The sequence below is a fragment of the Trachemys scripta genome, chromosome 15, assembly GCF_013100865.1.
Source record: "Trachemys scripta elegans isolate TJP31775 chromosome 15, CAS_Tse_1.0, whole genome shotgun sequence".
Lineage (NCBI taxonomy): Eukaryota > Metazoa > Chordata > Testudines > Emydidae > Trachemys > Trachemys scripta.
The window spans coordinates 13995106-14014245 of NC_048312.1; the positions used below are offsets into that span (position 1 = coordinate 13995106).

At 42.0% G+C, this 19140-nt stretch overlaps 1 protein-coding gene across 6 annotated transcripts in view; it reads right to left on the bottom strand.

Moving 5' to 3' along the window:
• GALNT9 (polypeptide N-acetylgalactosaminyltransferase 9) overlaps nt 1–19140 on the bottom strand; it is a 681070-nt gene that overhangs the window by 121471 nt on the left and 540459 nt on the right. For all 6 annotated transcript variants that reach the window (XM_034791125.1, XM_034791126.1, XM_034791124.1 and 3 more), the window contains 2 exons: nt 14726–14892; nt 12171–12345 (listed from right to left, as the gene is read on the bottom strand). In XM_034791125.1, coding sequence (XP_034647016.1) covers nt 12171–12345; nt 14726–14892 — 342 coding nt within the window. The remainder of the gene's footprint in view (nt 1–12170; nt 12346–14725; nt 14893–19140) is intronic.

Below are 19140 nucleotides of genomic sequence, written 5' to 3' on the forward strand. Positions count from 1 at the left end.
AATATTCAGCTTTGAATTTAGTGCTTCTTCCGAGGCCTGCTTCAGTTTTTAGCTAATACACACACAGCAGAGACTACTGGCTGGAAATGCAGATGGAAGAAAAGGTCTTCCTTTCTCTCTCTAATGAGCAACTTTACCTAGGAATTTCTTAGGCTTCTTCTCTCTCTTTGAGTAGCTACTCGTGGATTGTTAAGGTTGAAAGAGAGAGAGAACATTCAACTTGATTCTCACATATTCTTTATCATGTGAATGGTGTATTTTTATGGTGATTTATTTTTCCAGAACAGTGTCAGAAATACTTTTTATTCTAAGGCCCTGATTCCGTAACTGACAATACATGGGGCATAGTTCTGCAACTGCATGGATTCTTATTGACTTCAGCCAATCTCCCGGCAGACACAAGGATGCCCTGGTGTGCAGTCAACTGCAGAAGAAGAGGCTTCAGTAAGCATCTCTTACTTTCATAAATCATCAACAGGAATGTGCAAGTCCAGACTGTGGACTTGATCAACAGCCCCCAAAAAGGTGCTTGTTTTCCCCAAACTGTTAAATGCTTGAGATCGACCTGAATATAGATGTGCATGTGCGTTTACTCATTTTGTCTTCTTAAAAATTATGGGCCTGATTTCAAAAGGTGACGAGCACTCACATTGACATCAATGGGTGCTACAGGTGCTGGGCTCTTCTGAAGAGCTGGCCCTCAAATTTAAAGACTTCTATGGAAAACAAGGAGAGTTAACGCAAGAATCAGGAGGCAGAATTTGGCCCAAGGTATCGTAAAAGTCTGTAACGCGATCCAGAACTTCAGGGGCGGGGGTTGGAGCGTGTATTGTGATCAGATTGGCTCCTCTAAAGATCACCTTAATCCTATTGTAAAAGTCTATCTATCACTGGATAGATTAGCAATCTATGTTTGATAGTGGCCAATTCACAGTATATCAAATGCCAGAGGAAAATCAGTGGGAACAGGAATTATATGCTTTATATTCTTCCACGTTTGTCAGATTGTCAAGGAGTTGGTGCCAATAGGAACTATTGGAAAGCCTGATTTTTCACAAAGCTACATCACTAAAAACAATAGCTTCTACCCAAAGCACCGATAAAGCAGGTTTGAAGTGAGGTCTTCAATGTGCTGGAAGACTATAATATAGCCTTTAAGAAAGTCAGGCCACCCGCAGACATCAAGCAGTTGTTTTTAAAGGCGTAACATAGAAATAAAAACATGTGATCCAAGAGAAATCATAAATACGATTCAGGCCAGATCCTGAGCTGTTGTAGCTCCAGGGACTTCAATAGAGCGAGGCCAATTTACACCATCTGAAGTATTCATTCATTCACCATCTCCAGCTCTGCTCACATCTCAAATAGTTCTGAGCTGATATAGTCTAGAAGTAGTTTCAACATATACTCAGATTAGAGACATCATGGTCCAGCAGACAAGGCAGTGAACTGGAACTCAGTGGATGTAGGTGCTATTCCTGGCTCTGCCACTGACCTGCTCTGTGACATTGAGCAAGTCACTTCACCTGTTTGTGCCTGTTTGCCCTCCCACGCTTTTCTGTCTTAGATTTTAAGCTTGCTGGGACAGAGACTGTATTTGTGATGTTTGTTCAGTGCCTGGCATAATGGGGTGCTAATGTCATTCAAATATTTTTAAAAAACATAATCTGTGTAAACAGAAAGTTTGTTTTCCCATATGATTTTATATGCAGTCTTAAATTTCACTGGCAATATATTTTATTGTACATAGAATAATAAATCTACTGAGACATATTTCTTCATTTAAGATAGTCAAATAAATATTACCCTAGGTATGTCTGTGCAGTAACTAAGTGCTCAGAGAGTTAAAAAAAAATCAGACCTATTTCCTCACTTTGCAAGAGGAGAGAGGAAATTCCCCATCTGTTCTACCTGACATCTTTATCAGCTTTTCTGAACTGCCCTTTGAGATTTCAGACCTGCAGCCCACCAGCCAGAATAGAGTGAACACTGCAGAACATGCCTGCTTCAGAGTTAAAGATCAGCTGTTTGGCTGCCAAATCTTTGTCTGCATCACTGAAAAGCAATGAGGATACTTCAGTGAGTATTCTACGTTGTTTAGGTAGATGAATAGTTGGAGTTGCTTTTCTGGCTTGTTCTCCGTATGTATGCTGGCACTGCCCCATAAATCTCAAAAGCCCACATGGCATACGCTGTATGCTTCTCTCTTTATTCAACTAAGTAATTTTAGTACACTTCTGCTGTCTGAAACATGTACTCCATTAAGCTACAAAATTGATCCTAAATGACTGATAAATGCTTTGGAAAAAGCAGTTTTCTAGATGCCATGCAATCATGGAGGACTTCAATTTGAGTGACAATGTTGGAGGGTCTCATGTTGCCAGAATGAAAACATCCTTGGAATTTCTAAACATTTTAAATGACAATTTCCTCATTCAAAAAGTGTTACAGCCAACATGGGGCAATACTTTATCAGACCTTGTCCTAACAGATAAAGAGGAACTGATCACTGAACTAAACATTAACAGTAGTGTTGGTAACATGCATGCAAAATAAAGTTGAGACGAGTAGTATATATATTTGGTGCTTTAATAGGGCCAATTTCACAAAGCTAAAAAACATAAAATAATCTAAATCAGCTGTGAGGAAGAATTTAATCAGGAAAGTGTGAGTGATAACTGGAAATTATTTAAAAATACTTTAATAGATGTCCCCGAAGCCAGATTCCTACAACTGATGAGGAAGGCTGTGTTGGTTAAACAGCTGGTCTAGTTTAGAGGGGAAGTGAAGGCAGTTGTAAAAAATATTTAAAAGAATATATATTGAATAGAAAAAAGGGGAAGTTGATAGTGATGACTATAAATCAGAAATTAGGAATTGTAGAAAGTTGATAAGGGAAGCAAAGAGACATAAGGAGAAATCTATGGCCAGCAGAGTTAAGGACAATATGAAGGTGGTTTTAAAATATATCAGTTACAAAAAGAATCGGTCCATTACTAGATATAAATGGAATGGTAGAATTATCAAAAATAATGCAGAAAAGGCAGAAGTGTTTAATGAATATTCTGTATCTGGGGAAAAACAAATGATATAGTCTTATGCAGGGGACTAGACTAGATGACCGCTCAAGATTTCTTCCAGTCCTACACGTCTATGATATGAAGATAATAACTCTCTTTCCATTCCACTATTATCTCTGGAAGCTGTTAAACAAAGTTACTATAATCTGTTAGTCTTAAAGGTGCCACAGGACTCTCTGTTGCTTTCTATTATAATTAGACATTTTTAAATGAGCAGTTCCAGATAACTTGCATCTAAGTTTTTATAGAGCTGGTTGAGGAGCTTGCTGGACCACTAATGTTGATTTTCAATAAGTCCTGAAGTACTGAGGAAGTTCCGAAGACTGAAAGTCTTATAGTGATAGACTCTACAAGCTTCATTTATTTAGCTTAACAAAGAGAGGGTGGAAGGGTGATGTGATTACAGTCTATAAGTACCTACAAATATTTGATAACGGGCTCTTCAGTCTAGCAGAGAAAGGTGCAATGTGATCCAACAGCTGGAAGTGGAAGCTACACAAATTCAGAGAAGAAATAAAGTGTAAATTTTTAACAGTGAGGGTAATTAACCATTGGAACAATTTACTAGGGTTGTGATGGATTCTCCATCATTGACCATTTTAAAATCCAGATTAGATGTTTTTTTCTACAAGATGTGCTCTAGGAATTACGTTGGGGAAGTTCCCAATTGTCCCTTATGGAATCTATGAGATAAGTGCACTGCAAAGCGCACACTTACTGTGAACTCTCTACCTGCGATCTTAGAGTTATAGAGGGGTGATGCTATAGCAAAGGGTGATCATAAAGGGGCTTTTCACAACTGGGAACCAAAGAGCCATAGGTTTTACATCTGTCCCTAGACATGCCATATCACCTCATTGATTTCATTCTGGTGATGCAAGTTTCAAATGATGGTGGAATTTGGTCCATAGCTTTTTGTCCAAGATTGTTAAGAAGCAGAATTTTATAGTAGGGTGAAAATATCTCTATAACATCCTGCAGGTCCCTACAAAAGCAGACCTGGAATAATAAAAGTGGCTGAGTAAAACATCCTCAGCATTGTCTCCAAGTCAGTTTTTGATTACTAGGAAATCAGCCTTTTCCTTGCTTTAAAGTACATCTTGAGAATCCCAGTACAACATAATGCACTACACATTCATGTATAAAACAGCAGGTCTCAAATCGTATCCCTAGACCTGGGGCCCCACAAAGCTATACTGAAAGCTTGGTTCCCTCTAACTTCATTAAGATCCATCTTTTCTACACTGTAAAAGAACACCTTCTTCTGGGGATAATCTCCAAAGATGGGCCTGCGCTAGTCACAGATCAACAGGATACATAGCTCACGTCCCAGATCCTTTCTTCTGTGCTAAGCTCTCTCGGTCTCTTTTGTATATTGAAATCTCTTAATGAACTCCTTTTACCCCTCTGCTTTTTATGGCAACACTCCCTTCTCTAGCACTATTTTTAATTACTACAGTACTACATAACTCCATTTAGGGCTTAGGCACAACTATGATGGAAAGTAAGTCATTAACGAAGTGGGTATTCATCCACGAAAGCTTATGCTCCAATACATCTGTTAGTCTTAAAGGTGCCACAGGACTCTCTGTTGCTTTTTACAGATCCAGACTAACATGGCTACCCCTCTGATACAAGTCATTATGTCTCCTTTTATGGATCCCAGCACTCTTTATGGACCCCCCTCCTCGATAACTTAATTCAAGTTCTTTCCTCTCTGTCGTCTCTTTCCCGCTCCATCTCAAAGATGGGATGCTATGTTATGCTCCACATCTTCTGTAATACAGTTAACTGCGGCTGTGCAGTGGTTGTAACCTAAAGCCGTGAGTGTGTTGCTTAATTGGAAAACAGGGTGCATCTAAATAAAAAGCATAGACGGCATGGTAAGAAAGTTGGCATATACAGAGTGAATGCAGAACTCCACTAAGCTGCAGGGAGACACAACAGAACAATGGAGGCCTAATTCTGCTCTCACATATGATTGCACAACTCCCCTGGGCTGGAGTGTGAGCGGCATGATGCATCCGAGGGCTCGTTGTGCGTGGCTCATCACAATGTTACATTGTTAAAATACTGACATCATCCTGTACCTTCTGTGCATTGTATTCTTTTGCAGCCCTCTCCCAGTATCTCACCCCTGACCTTCCCTCCTTATCTCACCAGAACTCTCAGTTCCCAGTTACTCTTCCCAAGTCAACTTCTTTCAAAGCCTATTGTACTCCTGTGTCTTTCTGCTATGTGTGTGTTCCCTATAAAAAGAGAGGGAGATGGAAAATGAGAAATAGCTGTGAAATTTTAAAAAGACATAAGCAGAGAAAAAAATATCAAACACAGATAGGCTCATTCCCTGTCACATTCCCCTATGGCATCCAGAAATTGATTGGGATCGGAGACCACAGAACACCTCTGCAGGACTTATACGGGGGACTTCCAAATGTACAGAAAGGTAACGAAGTCTCTGCATCTTATACAAGCTTGTGAGCATGGGGGGGAAAGGGAGGAGGGCAGATCCTCAAGCTACACTGGTGCTGAAACTGGTGCAGCTGGGAGTGAGGAGCATCATTGGCTTTATACTTCTACCCACCCCTGGCCAGTACTCCAGCCATGCCCCTTCTACCTGGGCCGTGCCCCCAGCACCTCCCTCCCCTTATACAAGAAGCTCTGAGTAGCAGGGGGCTTTGGGCCAGTATATTCACCTCTATGCCATATGGGGATTCCCCTTTAGCATAATACCCAGGTAACTGGCTTTCTGACTATGGATCAGAGCAGCCAGAGGGGATGGGGGTAAGGATCTGGCCCTGGGTATCCACATATTTATTTGCAGTCTTGGACCCTAACAGTTCCATCTGTTTTGCAGAGATTTTCAGCCCTGCAGGCTGACTTCCATTGATTAACATTGAGTTCCTGTAAAAAAGAAGAACATTTACTGCAGGACACATGGAATTTTACAGAAGAACTGTTTGGTAAAATTATTGCACGATTCTAATTGAAAGCTCCATCTGAGAATTAATGGTAATGGCCTCCCTCTTAGCCAGTCCTCTCCACTTATTCCTGCCACAGAAGTAGTATCAGCTCACACTAAAGAAACTCTTATGGGGAATGGGTCAATAGAAAATCTCTGGCCTGCACTAATATATTTCAGCACCTAAGAGGCAAAAAAGTAGTAATTAAGCACAGCACAATTTGAATAATTCAATAGTTAATTTGACCCGCCAGCTTTCAGCCTATTTTTTACCTACTACAAGACTGTACTCAGTCTCCTGGGAGAGTTATGCTGCAAAAACCTACACCATGGTGCAGTGCAATATAATGGAAAACACCATGCACAAAGGGAATAAATACTATTTAAAGGGAAATATTTTTATTTTCTGAAAGTGATGGGCCACCTATGCTTAATAAAAGTGATTTTCTCTGAATCAACCTGCCGAGTCACCGTGCAGAAGGTAAACCAGCCCTCTGCTGGTGATATCATGGATAAGCAATTAAAGATGGTCTATGCTGAGTTTTTCAGTCATGAGTTCGCATGTAATATTCACCTTTACCAACCAATGACTCAATCCACTGGGACTCTTTGGTTCCATTCAAAAACCAGTCATTAGAACAACAAACCATCATTAATGGTGTTTTATTTACTCCACAGTACAGCAACACAGATTCACCACAACCCAGTAGTTCGATGCAGCCCTGAGCAATAATGATACAGAGATGGAGGGACGGCCTTGTAGTTAAGGCACTGGACTGGGATTCAAGAGGTGTGGGTCCAACTCCCAGTTCTGCCACAGATTTTCTGTGCGAATCTGGGTTAGTCACAATTTCCCAGTTCTCCCATTGGGAACTTACTGGGATGCTGTGTGGATATATTCATGGATATCTGTGAGGAGCTTAGACATTGCAGTGGGTGATCAGAATGGAAAAGTCCATAAACAACAAATGACTGTGAAGAGCTGAAGGTTTTCAAATCCTCCAGCTGACTCTGTAGTTGGAAACATGGATATCACTGCTGTGACCCAGGAATGGATCACCCTGCACTGCTGTCTCAGAGAAGCTTAGTGATCACTCAACAGCCTTAGAGAGAAACTGAACCTTCTGTTCATTGCCAATTTTCAGGTTGGCTCCACCCTAATAACAATAATAACCTATCAACTCAAGGATAACTTGAATATGTAATTACTTTGAGTTCCAACAGAAAGACTGTAGATTCAAAAAGTAGTTGTCAATGGTTCACTGTCAAACTGGGAGGGCATACCGAGTGGAGTACCACAGGGGTCAGTCCTGGGTCCGATACTATTCAAGACTTTCATTAATGACCTGGATAACGGAATGGAGAGCATACTTCTAAAATCTGCAAGTGACACCAAGTTGGGAGGTATTGCAAGCATTTTGGAGAACAGGATTAGAATTCAAAAGGATCTTGACAAATTGGAGAATTGGTCTGAATTCAACAAGATTAAATTCAGTAAAGACGAGCAAAGTACATTTAGGAAGAAAAAAGCAATGCATAATTACAATATGGGGAATAACTGGCTAGGTGTTCATGCTGCTAAAAGGGAAGTGGGGGATGTAACGGAATCACACATTGAATATGAATCTACAATCTTGTGAAAAAAGCTAATATCATTCTGGGGTGTATTAACAGGAGTGTTGTATGTAAGACACAGGAGGTAATTGTCCCACTCTACTCGGCACTGGTGAGGCCTCAGTTGGAATAATTTGTCAAATTGTAGGCACCACATTTTAGGAAGGATGTGGATAAAATTGGAGAGAGTTTAGAGGAGAGCAACAAAAATGATAAAAGATTTGGCAAACCAGATCTATGAAGAAAGGTTAAAAAAAACTGGGAATGTTTAGTCTTTAGAAAAGAAGATTGAGGGGGAATCTGATAACAGTTTTCAAATATGTTAAGGGCTGTTATAAAGAGAACAGTGAGAACGTCCACTGAAGGTAGGACAAGAAGTAATCAGCTTAATCCACAGCAAGCAAAATTTAGGTTAGATATTAGGAAAAGCTTTCTAACTATAAGGGTAGTTACGCTCTGGAACAGGCTTCCAAGGGAAGTTTTAGAATCCCCATCACTGGAGGTTTTGAAGAATAGGTTGGACAAACACCTGTCAGGGATGTCTAAGCTTACTTGGTCCTGCCTCAGCACAGGGGGCTTGATCAGATGACCTTTCAAGATCCCTACATTTCCATAATTCTATGATGTTTGCAAATGCAGTAACCACATACTGTACAGACCCGATAGCGAGAATGAAGATGTGAAAAAGGCCCAGAGGCAAATAACACTGCTCTGTTTTAAGGCCAAATATTCATTTCACGTACTAATATCATCAATGACTTGCTTTCCTTTAAAATACACATCACCATTTCCTTTTCTTTTTGTATGATTAGGGAAAGTGTTTAAACATATGAGATCATTTATGTTTAATATCCAAGTCACAGTCTCACCATCTCTCTCCTGATTAATATAGAAGACTTGCCTTCCAAATCACTGGCTAACCTGGCTGAATCAAACTGTGACTCTCACCTCTGCTCTATTTTGATGAAATTCAGGGACCAACCTGGTGTGATTAAGTCCTAGTGTACATTTACTATCTCAGTCTTGCATCCTCTGAGTGTCAACAGAAGAGACTGGAATTTACTTAACCCTCGCCAAAAATGTTGACATTCGCTTAAAAAAAAATCCATCCACATAACTTCAGTCTCTTTTCCTTTCAGTGCTATTCTGTTAATATTATGCTGGACACAAGCAGACTGCATTACAGCCACACCACGCACTGGTTACTCCACAAACTGAGCACAAAGCCGGAGCTTTTTTCCACAGGAAAAGCCACGTTTTCTGTTCAGTCGCCTCAAAAAGACAAGGTATGCAGGTCTCAATGGAAACAACTCATGTGCCATCTGAGTATATTATTATAAATTTGCAATCTGGAAAAAGTAGTTCCTACAGGACCAGAACCTTAATGAGAGAATGTAGATGGGGTAGTGCTTTGCTCTGGCATGTGAAAGATTTAGGATTGAATCCCAGGGCTGGAATCTCCCATTCCTTGTCTTGATAAGGGGTGGGAGTAAAACACAAAGTACTTAACAGTAACTCTGTTTGAAAAATGAAGCAGGAAGACAGACTGACAGGAGCTCCTTTAAGTCCATATCGTCTGGAACGGGAAAAACAAGGGGCGTGGCTACTACATGAGGCCTTAAAGATGGGGAATCTAAAGCTGGGAGGAAACAAGGAGGGCAGAAATTCAGTGGTGGAGATGGTAGTAGACATGCCCATGATTTGAAGGGGAGCGGGAATAGGAGTAAGATAAAGTAGCAGTGCTGTTGCCCTCCACTTGTGCCTCTGAAGCAAAGGGATACATTATCCTTTTGATGTGTGTTTGCTATTCTGATTGCTTTCCACTCTGCAGTGACTGCCTGAGCAGAGCTCTCACAAAAGGGGGTGAAGCTCTCAAAGTAGCTGCAGATTCAGGCTGAGTGGTAATAATGGGAGTTAAGCACGTGTTGAGAGGAGCGCATTCCAGAATGGGTGCGCTGGGCCATAGAAGCTTTTAAATGGTATACACACAGTAGGGTGACCAGATCACAACACTAAAATATCGGGACACATTGGGGTGCCGTCATCCCCTCCCAAAGTCCACCCCCGCTCCTCCCAGGCTCTGCCCCCACTCTGCCCCAGGTCCCGCCCCCTCCCCGCTTGCTCCTCCCCCCCACCGCGCCCTTCCTCATCCCCCGGCCCCCTGCTGGCGTGCTGCGTCCCTCCTCAGTCCCCCACCCACTGCTTGCCTCCTCACCCTGTCCACCTGCTGCTCGCTCGCCTCTTCACCCTCCCCACCTGCCACTCACCCCTTCGGCGCCGACTTCCCCTCTGCTGGGTGGGTGCTCGCCCATCCCCCACCTCTTCCCGCCCAAGCATCCGCCCTCCCTCCTGGAAAGCACTAAGCGCCGCCAAACAGCTTTTAGGTGGCGGGAAGCACTGGGAGGGGGAGGGGGAAGAGCAGGGATGCAGCATGCTGGGGGGGGCAGGGGGAGAAGGAGGTGAGGAGGGGAGAGTTCGGATCCCTCCCGCTAGCCTCCTTACCTGAATATCGGGACAAAAGGCGTACATTGTTTTGGACGCGGGACAAAGGGTTAAATATCGGGACAGTCCCGATTTTAATCAGGCCATCTGGTCACCCTAACACACAGTCTCATTTACTGTATTAGGTTTTGTCCATGCTGACCTCGATCCTCCATGACAAATTACTACAAAACAACAAGCTTTAAGAAAAGAAAACAACAACAACCCCATCTTACTGTGTAGTTACACCACCTAGCTTTTCCACAGCCGTTTACAGCAGTGGATCTCAACATCCGTACAAAGGAGATCAGCATCATTTTCCTCACTGTATGGAAAGGGAAACGGAGGCTCAGATAGGCTAAGTGCCAGTACCAGAACCCAGGCCTCTGCCCTGTTCAGTAGCCAGCATGGCCTCCCACTGACATTTGAAGATCATTTGAAGTGACACTGTGTATCTGCTGGTTAAAAAACAAAGCATGAGCTACTCTAACATTGTTACCACAGGCACAAGAATCGCTCCCCGTGTAATTGTAGTGCCTGGTGTGAAATAGTCCAGGAAAAGTCCTATCAGCTGCAGTGTGACAGAACTTATTTTATCGCAGCTTTTATTTTATAAAGACTTGCGAGACATAAACATATCAACAAAAATAACTGCCCCCCAAAATCTACAGGGCTGTTGTAGTCAAGTATCTCCCAGAGAATACTCCTTGGCTATACCTAGAGCTACTTTTTGGGTATTTTTTTTTAAACTTCCTCCCAGACCCCCAAAACACAAACACTTAACCACACAACAGTGTTTCCTAATCAACAATTAATTCCTTTTTTTTTGGAAAGACATTCACTCTATATGTCCCAGCTGTCCTTTCTCAGCTGAGTCTATTCATAACCTACTTCCAGCAGTGCTACCTATTGGGAAATTCATTAACATATGGATTATTTTCTTAATAAACTCATTCCTGTTGCCAAATTGTGTTCTTTTAAAAGAAATACACTGTAAGCAAGGGAGGTCTAGGTTGGACATTAGGAAAAAGTTCCTAACTGTCAGGGTGGTTAAACACTGGATTAAATTGCCTAGGGAGGTTGTGGAATCTCCATCTCTGGAGATATTTAAGAGTAGGTTAGATAAATGTCTATCAGGGATGGTCTAGACAGTATTTGGTCCTGCCATGCGGGCAGGGGACTGGACTCGATGACCTCTCGAGGTCCCTTCCAGTCCTAGAATCTATGAATCTATGAATCTATAAGTAAGGTCCAGCGCAACTTATGCCAAAATAGTGTTTTCTGCTCTTTTGCTCTCTCTGCTGGTTCTTCGGGAGTTATACCACAACAGGCATTGGTGTAATCTGGCTTGATCCCATTGAAATGAATGGAGCTTCAAAGATTTAGCCCACCTGAGAATCTAGCCCATTAAACTCAGAGCTATGCTCACATCATCAGAGTTGCTGGTTTGGAAAACAAACAAAAAGAGGCATACTGATTTCAAGACGCATTAGAAACACAGTGAATAATTCAATTTCTCCCCAAAACGTAAATGCAAGAAAATATGTAGAAAAAAATCATGTTTATATTCAAGCTTCTAGGAGGAAATTATAAACAATGGCGAATAAACAAAACACAATGAAATGAAAGTACTCGACAATCTATTTTTAAAATGTCCTTGAGCACAGAACTTGCTTAATGGTTTTTCGCCATTTGCTCACTTCAGGGATCTCAGATTGATTTCCATGCAAATTGTTTCCCTGCACGTTGAACTGCATAGGAGCTAGAATGACAGTCCTTAATGGATCTGGCAGCCATTGCAGGACACTTCAACACTCTGTAATGTTGCAACAACCAAGAACATTATTCAAATTAAACTGCTAATGCTCCCAAGCCTAGAGCGAGCTCATCACTGGAATTCTTTGGCTCCCGTCACTGAGAAAATCTCATTTACAAGCTTTGGGAACATAGCGCTGCTGTTTGCACTGCAGCATACTCTCCCTGTGGGAAATCCAGCCTGTAAAGACATCCATGTTGCCATCAAAATGCCTTACCAGCCAGTGTTGAACTCAACATGAGCGTCGAAGAAACCAACGATCGGAGAAGTTGCTGCTTTCCAGCCTTGGATTCTGGCTCGAATCAGTCCTTCCCGTTTGTTATTGCGAACTATCTTCACCAGGCCTGGGTATCTCTTATTGACATACTGGTCCAGATTAAACTTCAGCTCAACTGTAAAAAAGACACACACAAGCTCTCAAAAGAGATTCCCACTGAGAATATATAGTCACCACATAATATTTTATTTAAATATGATTTACCCTGGAACAAACATGTTTAAGCCCTTGGACACAAAAATAATTCTGAGGCTGAGACTTTCCCGAACAATTGGCCTTATTCCGAGAGGTGCTAGGCACGTGCAGCTTCCACTGATGTACATGGGCCCAGTTCTAAGGTCTTGGCTTGGCCCAAATTCGGTTCTGAGTTACAGTGATGTAAACCCAGAGTAATCCCATGCAAATCAATGGTGTTACTCTGGACTAATATCAGATTTTATACACTGAGTTTTATAGGCATTTTGCCTAAATAAGACCCTCAGTCCTGGGCCACTTGGGAATTTGCAGATGACTCAGCACTGCTCAGGATTTTGTCCAATATTTAGAGAACATCAAGTTTCAATTAGTTTCAAAATAATGATTCCTGTACAAGTCCGCTAACAACTTTGGACATGCTCAGGTCAGTCTCTGTGAGCCTGATTCTGATCCCCCACCAGCGCAACTCAATTGTCATCAGGAGAGTTACTCTTGATGTACACCAGTCAACAAGAGTCTTGCCACTGACTTCAATGGGCTTTAGATTGGGCCTTGAGAAAGATCAGAAGCAGGCCCCGAGTTTAAGGGTTTGCACTTAAATGTAATTCAGAAGCCCTCCCCCACAAACCATCCTCTTAAAACGGAATCTGATACTGTATATCTAAACAGACCCCTTCCCATCTGTGTCACTTTCCACCATCCACCTACATGTGATTCAGAACTCATCAGCCATGCTACTCGCCTTTCAATACATTTATAAATGGACTGATTATGAATAAAGATCTTTGTACTTTAAAAAGTTCAGCCTGGTCTATTACTATTACTACACTCGATTTTATTTACAATACTTTCTGTTTTTAAATGCTAGATAAACTTGTAGTGGCTTAAGTGATATTAGAGTCCTCCAGTCTCATGGCTTATGTTAGAGAAAGGAACAGTTTCCAGCCAAATCAAAGCATCTGGTTAATCTTCAGCAGTGGAGACTAGCCGCAAAAGCTGCCTCAGGGAGATTTTGCTCTCAGTGACACTCATGTAAATCCCCAGTAACTCCACTAAATGATTCTATACCTACAATGGTATAACCGAGAGCAGAATCTGATCAAGTACTTCCAGGTCTTTTTTTTTTTTTTTTTTTTTTTTTGGTTTCTCTTTTGAGGTTCCTGAGAAAGAGAAGTATCTGAATATAGGAAGGTTCAAATTGCTGGGCTTTCAAGAAAATGCTACACTTGAGATCTTATGTGGAGCTGTCTTAAGATGTGATATGCATCCTAGAGCTTGAAATAAGCAGAAAATACCTAAAACATAACCAAAAAAATGCATTGTTTTCTGATTTAAACTCTTCTAATCTATTAAGGGAGCTACTAACCTAATTAAGTCATAATGACTGTTAACACCTCAAATATCATGCTGACCTACATTTTGAGTTCTGTCTAAGAAATTATATTAGTTAACACACATGCTATTTTTGTATTAGTTAATTATATTACTTTACCATTAGACTGGGTTTGTGCGTATTCTTGTAGTATGATTCTGGCACTCTAATTACTAGCTGTTGAGTACCAAAAAAAAAAAAAAAGTTTCAGAACCTGATTCAGATCTCAGTTACACCAAGGTAAACTGGGAACAATTCCATTCATTTCACTGGAATTGTGTCCAATTTATCCCGGTGTAAATGAAAACAGAATATAACCTTAAAGAGAGTCAGCAACTCTGATTTCCTTTGTAAGTATAATTGCTTTATTTAATCTTCTGAGCTAATAATCGACACATTGTCCTGAATCTGGAAGTTTGGGGGATCAAATAAACTGTCTGAACCTTTTTTTTTTAAATAGACAACTTTGGTGAAGGTTTATTTTCTATCAAGAATTTTATGCAAGAGACTAAAATATATTAAGTTCTACCATACGGCCTTACTCATGTTAGTTAAGTTGTTATGCACGTGAGTTGTCTCAATGAAGTCAATGGGACTTCGCACATGAGTAGCTTCTTGCCAGCGTGACTGAATTTTGTATACCTGGAGTCTCTGGGCCAGATCCACCACTGACGCAAACTAGATCATAGCTAAGGGATTTACATCCTCTGAGGATCTAGGCCGTTATTTATAAATCTGTAGTTAGGTTTCTGATGCTCCTCCTCTCAGCTATTTCAGATGTGTTCAGATTAGACTTGTTCCATTCAAACTTCCAAAAAGTACATTTAAATTAGAAGTAACTAAATTATTTCAATTCACAATTTAATCTCATTATAAAACACAGGATAAAACACGTAAGAGAAAAAAAGCAGGTGTTAATGCCATTCACCGTTATCACTGTTGTCATCCACCAGAATGATCTCCTTGAGCAAATGGGATGGGGTATGGTTCACAACACTGTGCACTGAGCGCAAGATGACAGACAGAGCCTCGTTTACAAAAATAAAGACCACCGAGATCTGGGGCAGGTCATCGGAATAGGTCATCTGTTTGCACCTGGAGAGAACAAGGCGAGAACTAGAACCCAGTAAGAGACAGATATTAAACATGCAGAAGATTGGATTTCATCTCTCTCCTCCCCAGCATTTGGACACAGAGTAATGAATGGCATTCCCCAGGTACACACTATTTGGGTACAAATGAAGACCATTTTAACCCTGAAGAAAAATTACCTAGTTAAGTGCTGCTAACATTTAATCACCTTAATGACAACAGAACCATATATTTGCATATGCCTGCACGTAGGCAGAATTTGTAGAGGATTTTAGTTGCAGCAAGGTTAAAATTGTCTCATACAAAATGAAATGCTGTACGACTTATATATGTTTTACTCTAAGACTCCAGAAAGAGGTGGAAACAAGACATTAAGGACTATGGCTCGCTTCTGCTCATGAAGTCAATTGACTTAAAAGAAAGTTGGCTCAAGCCCCATATTTTCAACTGGCCTAAAAGTAGATCTCAAAATTATACAGAATATTTTTCATGTGAACCCCATTTATACCCAAGCCAGCACCATATTTTCCCATGCAAACAAGAATTTGCACCCACAAATGTTATTTGTGCAGCTGTCCGGCTTGCAAACAAATGGATATATTTACAAAACTTATCTCCACAATTTGTGAGACCATATTTACAAATCAGTCCCTACATGAAGTTTTGGATAAAGCAAAGAGAAAGCCTGGGATAAATACTGGCTTATTCCTGCCCTCCACAGACCATTCTCTCATTTCCTCTACAGTTGCTATACTCATTTTTATAGACTACTGAGACCTACATTGTCTACACCAGCACAGTGAATTCAATGCAAGACAAGGTTATTGCTGTGAATTAAACTCGTTGCTTCTGTTGAAAATACAGAAATAAAGAACTTTGGGGGGGATCGGAAAACGTGTGAATTTTTGCAAAAGTTGCAAAACCTCTCCCATAGCTACTTGAAAATACGTTCCCTAAAGCACACTCTTCTGAGCATTGTGAACTCCCTTTTTGTGCATTGGTCTCAGCGATGATGTCAGTCAGAGAAGAAAACAAAAGTGCATCTAATACGGTGCAAGAAATGCAACAAAATACAATGCTTCCAAAACCTTAAAGTCAAAAGTCAAAATACTCATCCATAAGCCCACCTCATGCAAACAGGTGGGTTGGACAGTGATTATTGGGAGTTATCAGGTGGCAGCATTGCAAATGGCCTTTAGGTCTCTTTATCTGAATGGATCGGAATTGGAACTTGGAAAAATATTTATTATCAGCTGTGATAGAGTGTTGGGTTTTTTTAAACAGGTGAGCACCATATCACTAATGAAGGCTGTCCTCCCTGCCTGAATCTGTTCTGCCCTAGTGCCCAGGGCCGGCTCCAGGCACCAGCCGAGCAAGCTTGTGCTTGGGGCGGCAGATTCTAAGGGGCAGCATTCCGTCCAATCCTAGAGTGGCAGGGACGCCCTTTTTTTCCTTTTTTTTTTTGGTTCGCTGCTCCGGCCGCCCTGTAGGGGGCAGCGGCACGGAGGAGGGTAGTGCCCTGCTGGGAGCGGGCTGCACGCTCTGTCTGCCCCAGTCAGTGCCAGGTCTGCAGCAAGCCCGGCAGCCCGCGTCCTTCCCTCCCCGCCGACCTTCAATTCACCTGCAGGCGGGAGCAGCGTGGAGCAGGCGGTGCGGCGGGAGGGGCCGAGTGGCAAGCGCCCCGGCTGAAGGAAGCCCTGACCGCCCCTCTTCTCTCTCTCCCCCCGCTCCCTCCCCCTGCTAGCCGGGACGCACATTCCGCTGCCCGGGGCACATCTGCAGCGCAGGGAGTCCCCGTTTGCACCCTGGTTCCGGCCGCCTTCCACGGTTGTTGTTTTTTTAGTTTTTTTTTTTCCTTCACCGCTCCGGCTGTCCCGCCGGGTTTTTTTTGTTTTTGTTTTTTGCTTGGGGCGGCAAAAAAGCCAGAGCCGGCCCTGCTAGTGCCACTCTCTCTCTCTCTAAGGTGTGGATGCTTCACACAGCAGGTGAGCGGCACAGCCAGGAAGAGCATCTATGTCTCCCAGTCAGTGCCCCTTCTGCGGTACCATTCTGCCTCATTTTACTGAAAATCTCTCCTGCTAACAGACATGAACTTAAAAAATTACCTACATGTTCTCACAGCCAAAATTCACTCGCAATTATCATAGCAATTACGGAGCCTATCCTCTAAAATACTGCTAATGATACCATAGGAAATGACTTTTCCTGCTCTTGTCAAACTTTTTGACCTCTTTGCTCATCACTTCGGCATAATGATGACTTCTTTCCCCACCATTAGCAGTTAGTTTTGGGGATGACAATGGTTTGACTGCTGGGTAACCTCTGGAAATCTGTTATGAATTTAAAAAACGAGCCGTTACTCATAATTTCTACTCATCCCAAGTCTATTTTCTGTGAGACTGGGCGGCCGTGTCATTGATTACAGTGTTACCACAGCTACTTATAGCTCACTTGCCAGTGATCTGTGCTATAGAGAAGACCACTGAGCATAGCTTTTGTATAAGAAGCATTCTGGTGTTGTCTAAAAGTAACTTGGACAAGAGCAGAGTATTGCAAGAGCTGTGAAAGTTCTACTAGTTAAAGCCGCTTTTCTTTGGGCCCTGTTCTCCTTTCACTCATACCAGCATGTATCCGAAGTCAATCAGGATCATTATTTTAAAATGCACGCAGAGTTGCCAGCTGAAAAGCATGGAAGATGCTGGATTTCCCACTATGGGGCATGGGATCCTGCACACACCTTGAAGGGTTTCACGGGGTATTCAGTGAAAGCATGCAATAGAATAGCAGGACTTGTAAATAAAAGGTATCGTGGGTCCGATTCTGATCTTGTTTACACTGTTCTCAAATCAAGAGCAACTCCAGAATCAATTGGGTTATACAGGTGGCATGCTCATGCGAGATCCGAATTAGGCCAAGAGTTCCTGATGCAGGAGTAACGATGCCAGTGAGATGATGTAATGCTAGCTTGAGAGTGATTATATGTTAATACCTGTGTTAAGCTGCTGAGGAGATTCAATGTGATCTAGGTGTTTCATAAACCTTAAGCAGTGGTTAGGGCATTAACTTAGTATGTGGGAGAGCTGGATTTAATTCTTTGCTCCGCCACAGGGTTCCTATGTGTCTTTAGGCAAATCACTTAGCCTCCCTGTGCCTCAGTTCTGTAAAATGGGGATAATAGCACTTATGAGGTGCTCAGATACCACAGGAACGGGGCCATAAAAGTACAGTAGATAGAGTGCTCATGAAAGTAAACTAAAAAGAATTGTTTCTTCCCTCTGTGTCAGGCCCAAAGGTTTACTGAAGATTACACAGCATCAGAAGTTATACTGGGCCTAAAATGGAGCAATTACTTCCCCAGTGGGTAAGGAAGGAAAGCTCACAAAAAAAGAGGTGCCGCCAGTTTCAGAATTCCCTCCTCGCCTTGAGCTATTGGTAGAGAAAGGATCTGAAGAGCAGGCAAAGCTGTCATGGGCTGCCTTGCAGGCCTGGGGTGGCTTGCCATGAAAGGAGGGAGATAAAGAGGATTTGGAGAGATTACGGATAACTTGGAGATGTGTTGTAAAATCTACAGCTAGCCCAGGAAAAGAGAGATGCCAATGAAGACGTAACATCTTTACATGCACGCCACTCACATGGAGGGGAATCCCAACAGAAGTGTTGTGCCTTGTTCTTCACAGTGCACCTTCGCCACAACTTTCTGTTTACTTTACAGTCCCCCTTATGACAGTGGCTCACAGCAAATGATAGACGTGTAAAATCTAGTGCAAGGCTCAGACGACCTTAGCCTGGGATATCAAATAATCTTCCTTCACCTTCTGGTCCTGATCATTTGCTGAGTTTTTCAATAGCTGGTTTACGGATGGGCCTGAAACACCATAAGCACCAAGCTGTTTTTATACCCCAGCTGTCAAGTTCAGTGCCAGCTAAGACACTCGCCATTTTTAATTCCACATTAAAGAACAAGCAAACACAATCCTAAAACAAAACCTCTCCGTTTGATCCCTCTGTTTCTCACTGGACTGGGTGCTTAAACCAATGCATTATTATCTGACAGCAATTTCTTTTGCTCACTTTTACGAGGATGTTTTCTTGTCTCAGTGCTTACTTTGTGGTGTGCAGTGGGACACTATTAAAAAAGCACTCTGTTAAGATAAAATTGGTTTCTGTTGGAGTGAGTCATTGCTGTCAATTCAAATACTAACTTTCCTTCAATGAATTCTTTTAGCTCTATTAACGGAACATTTCTGGAAA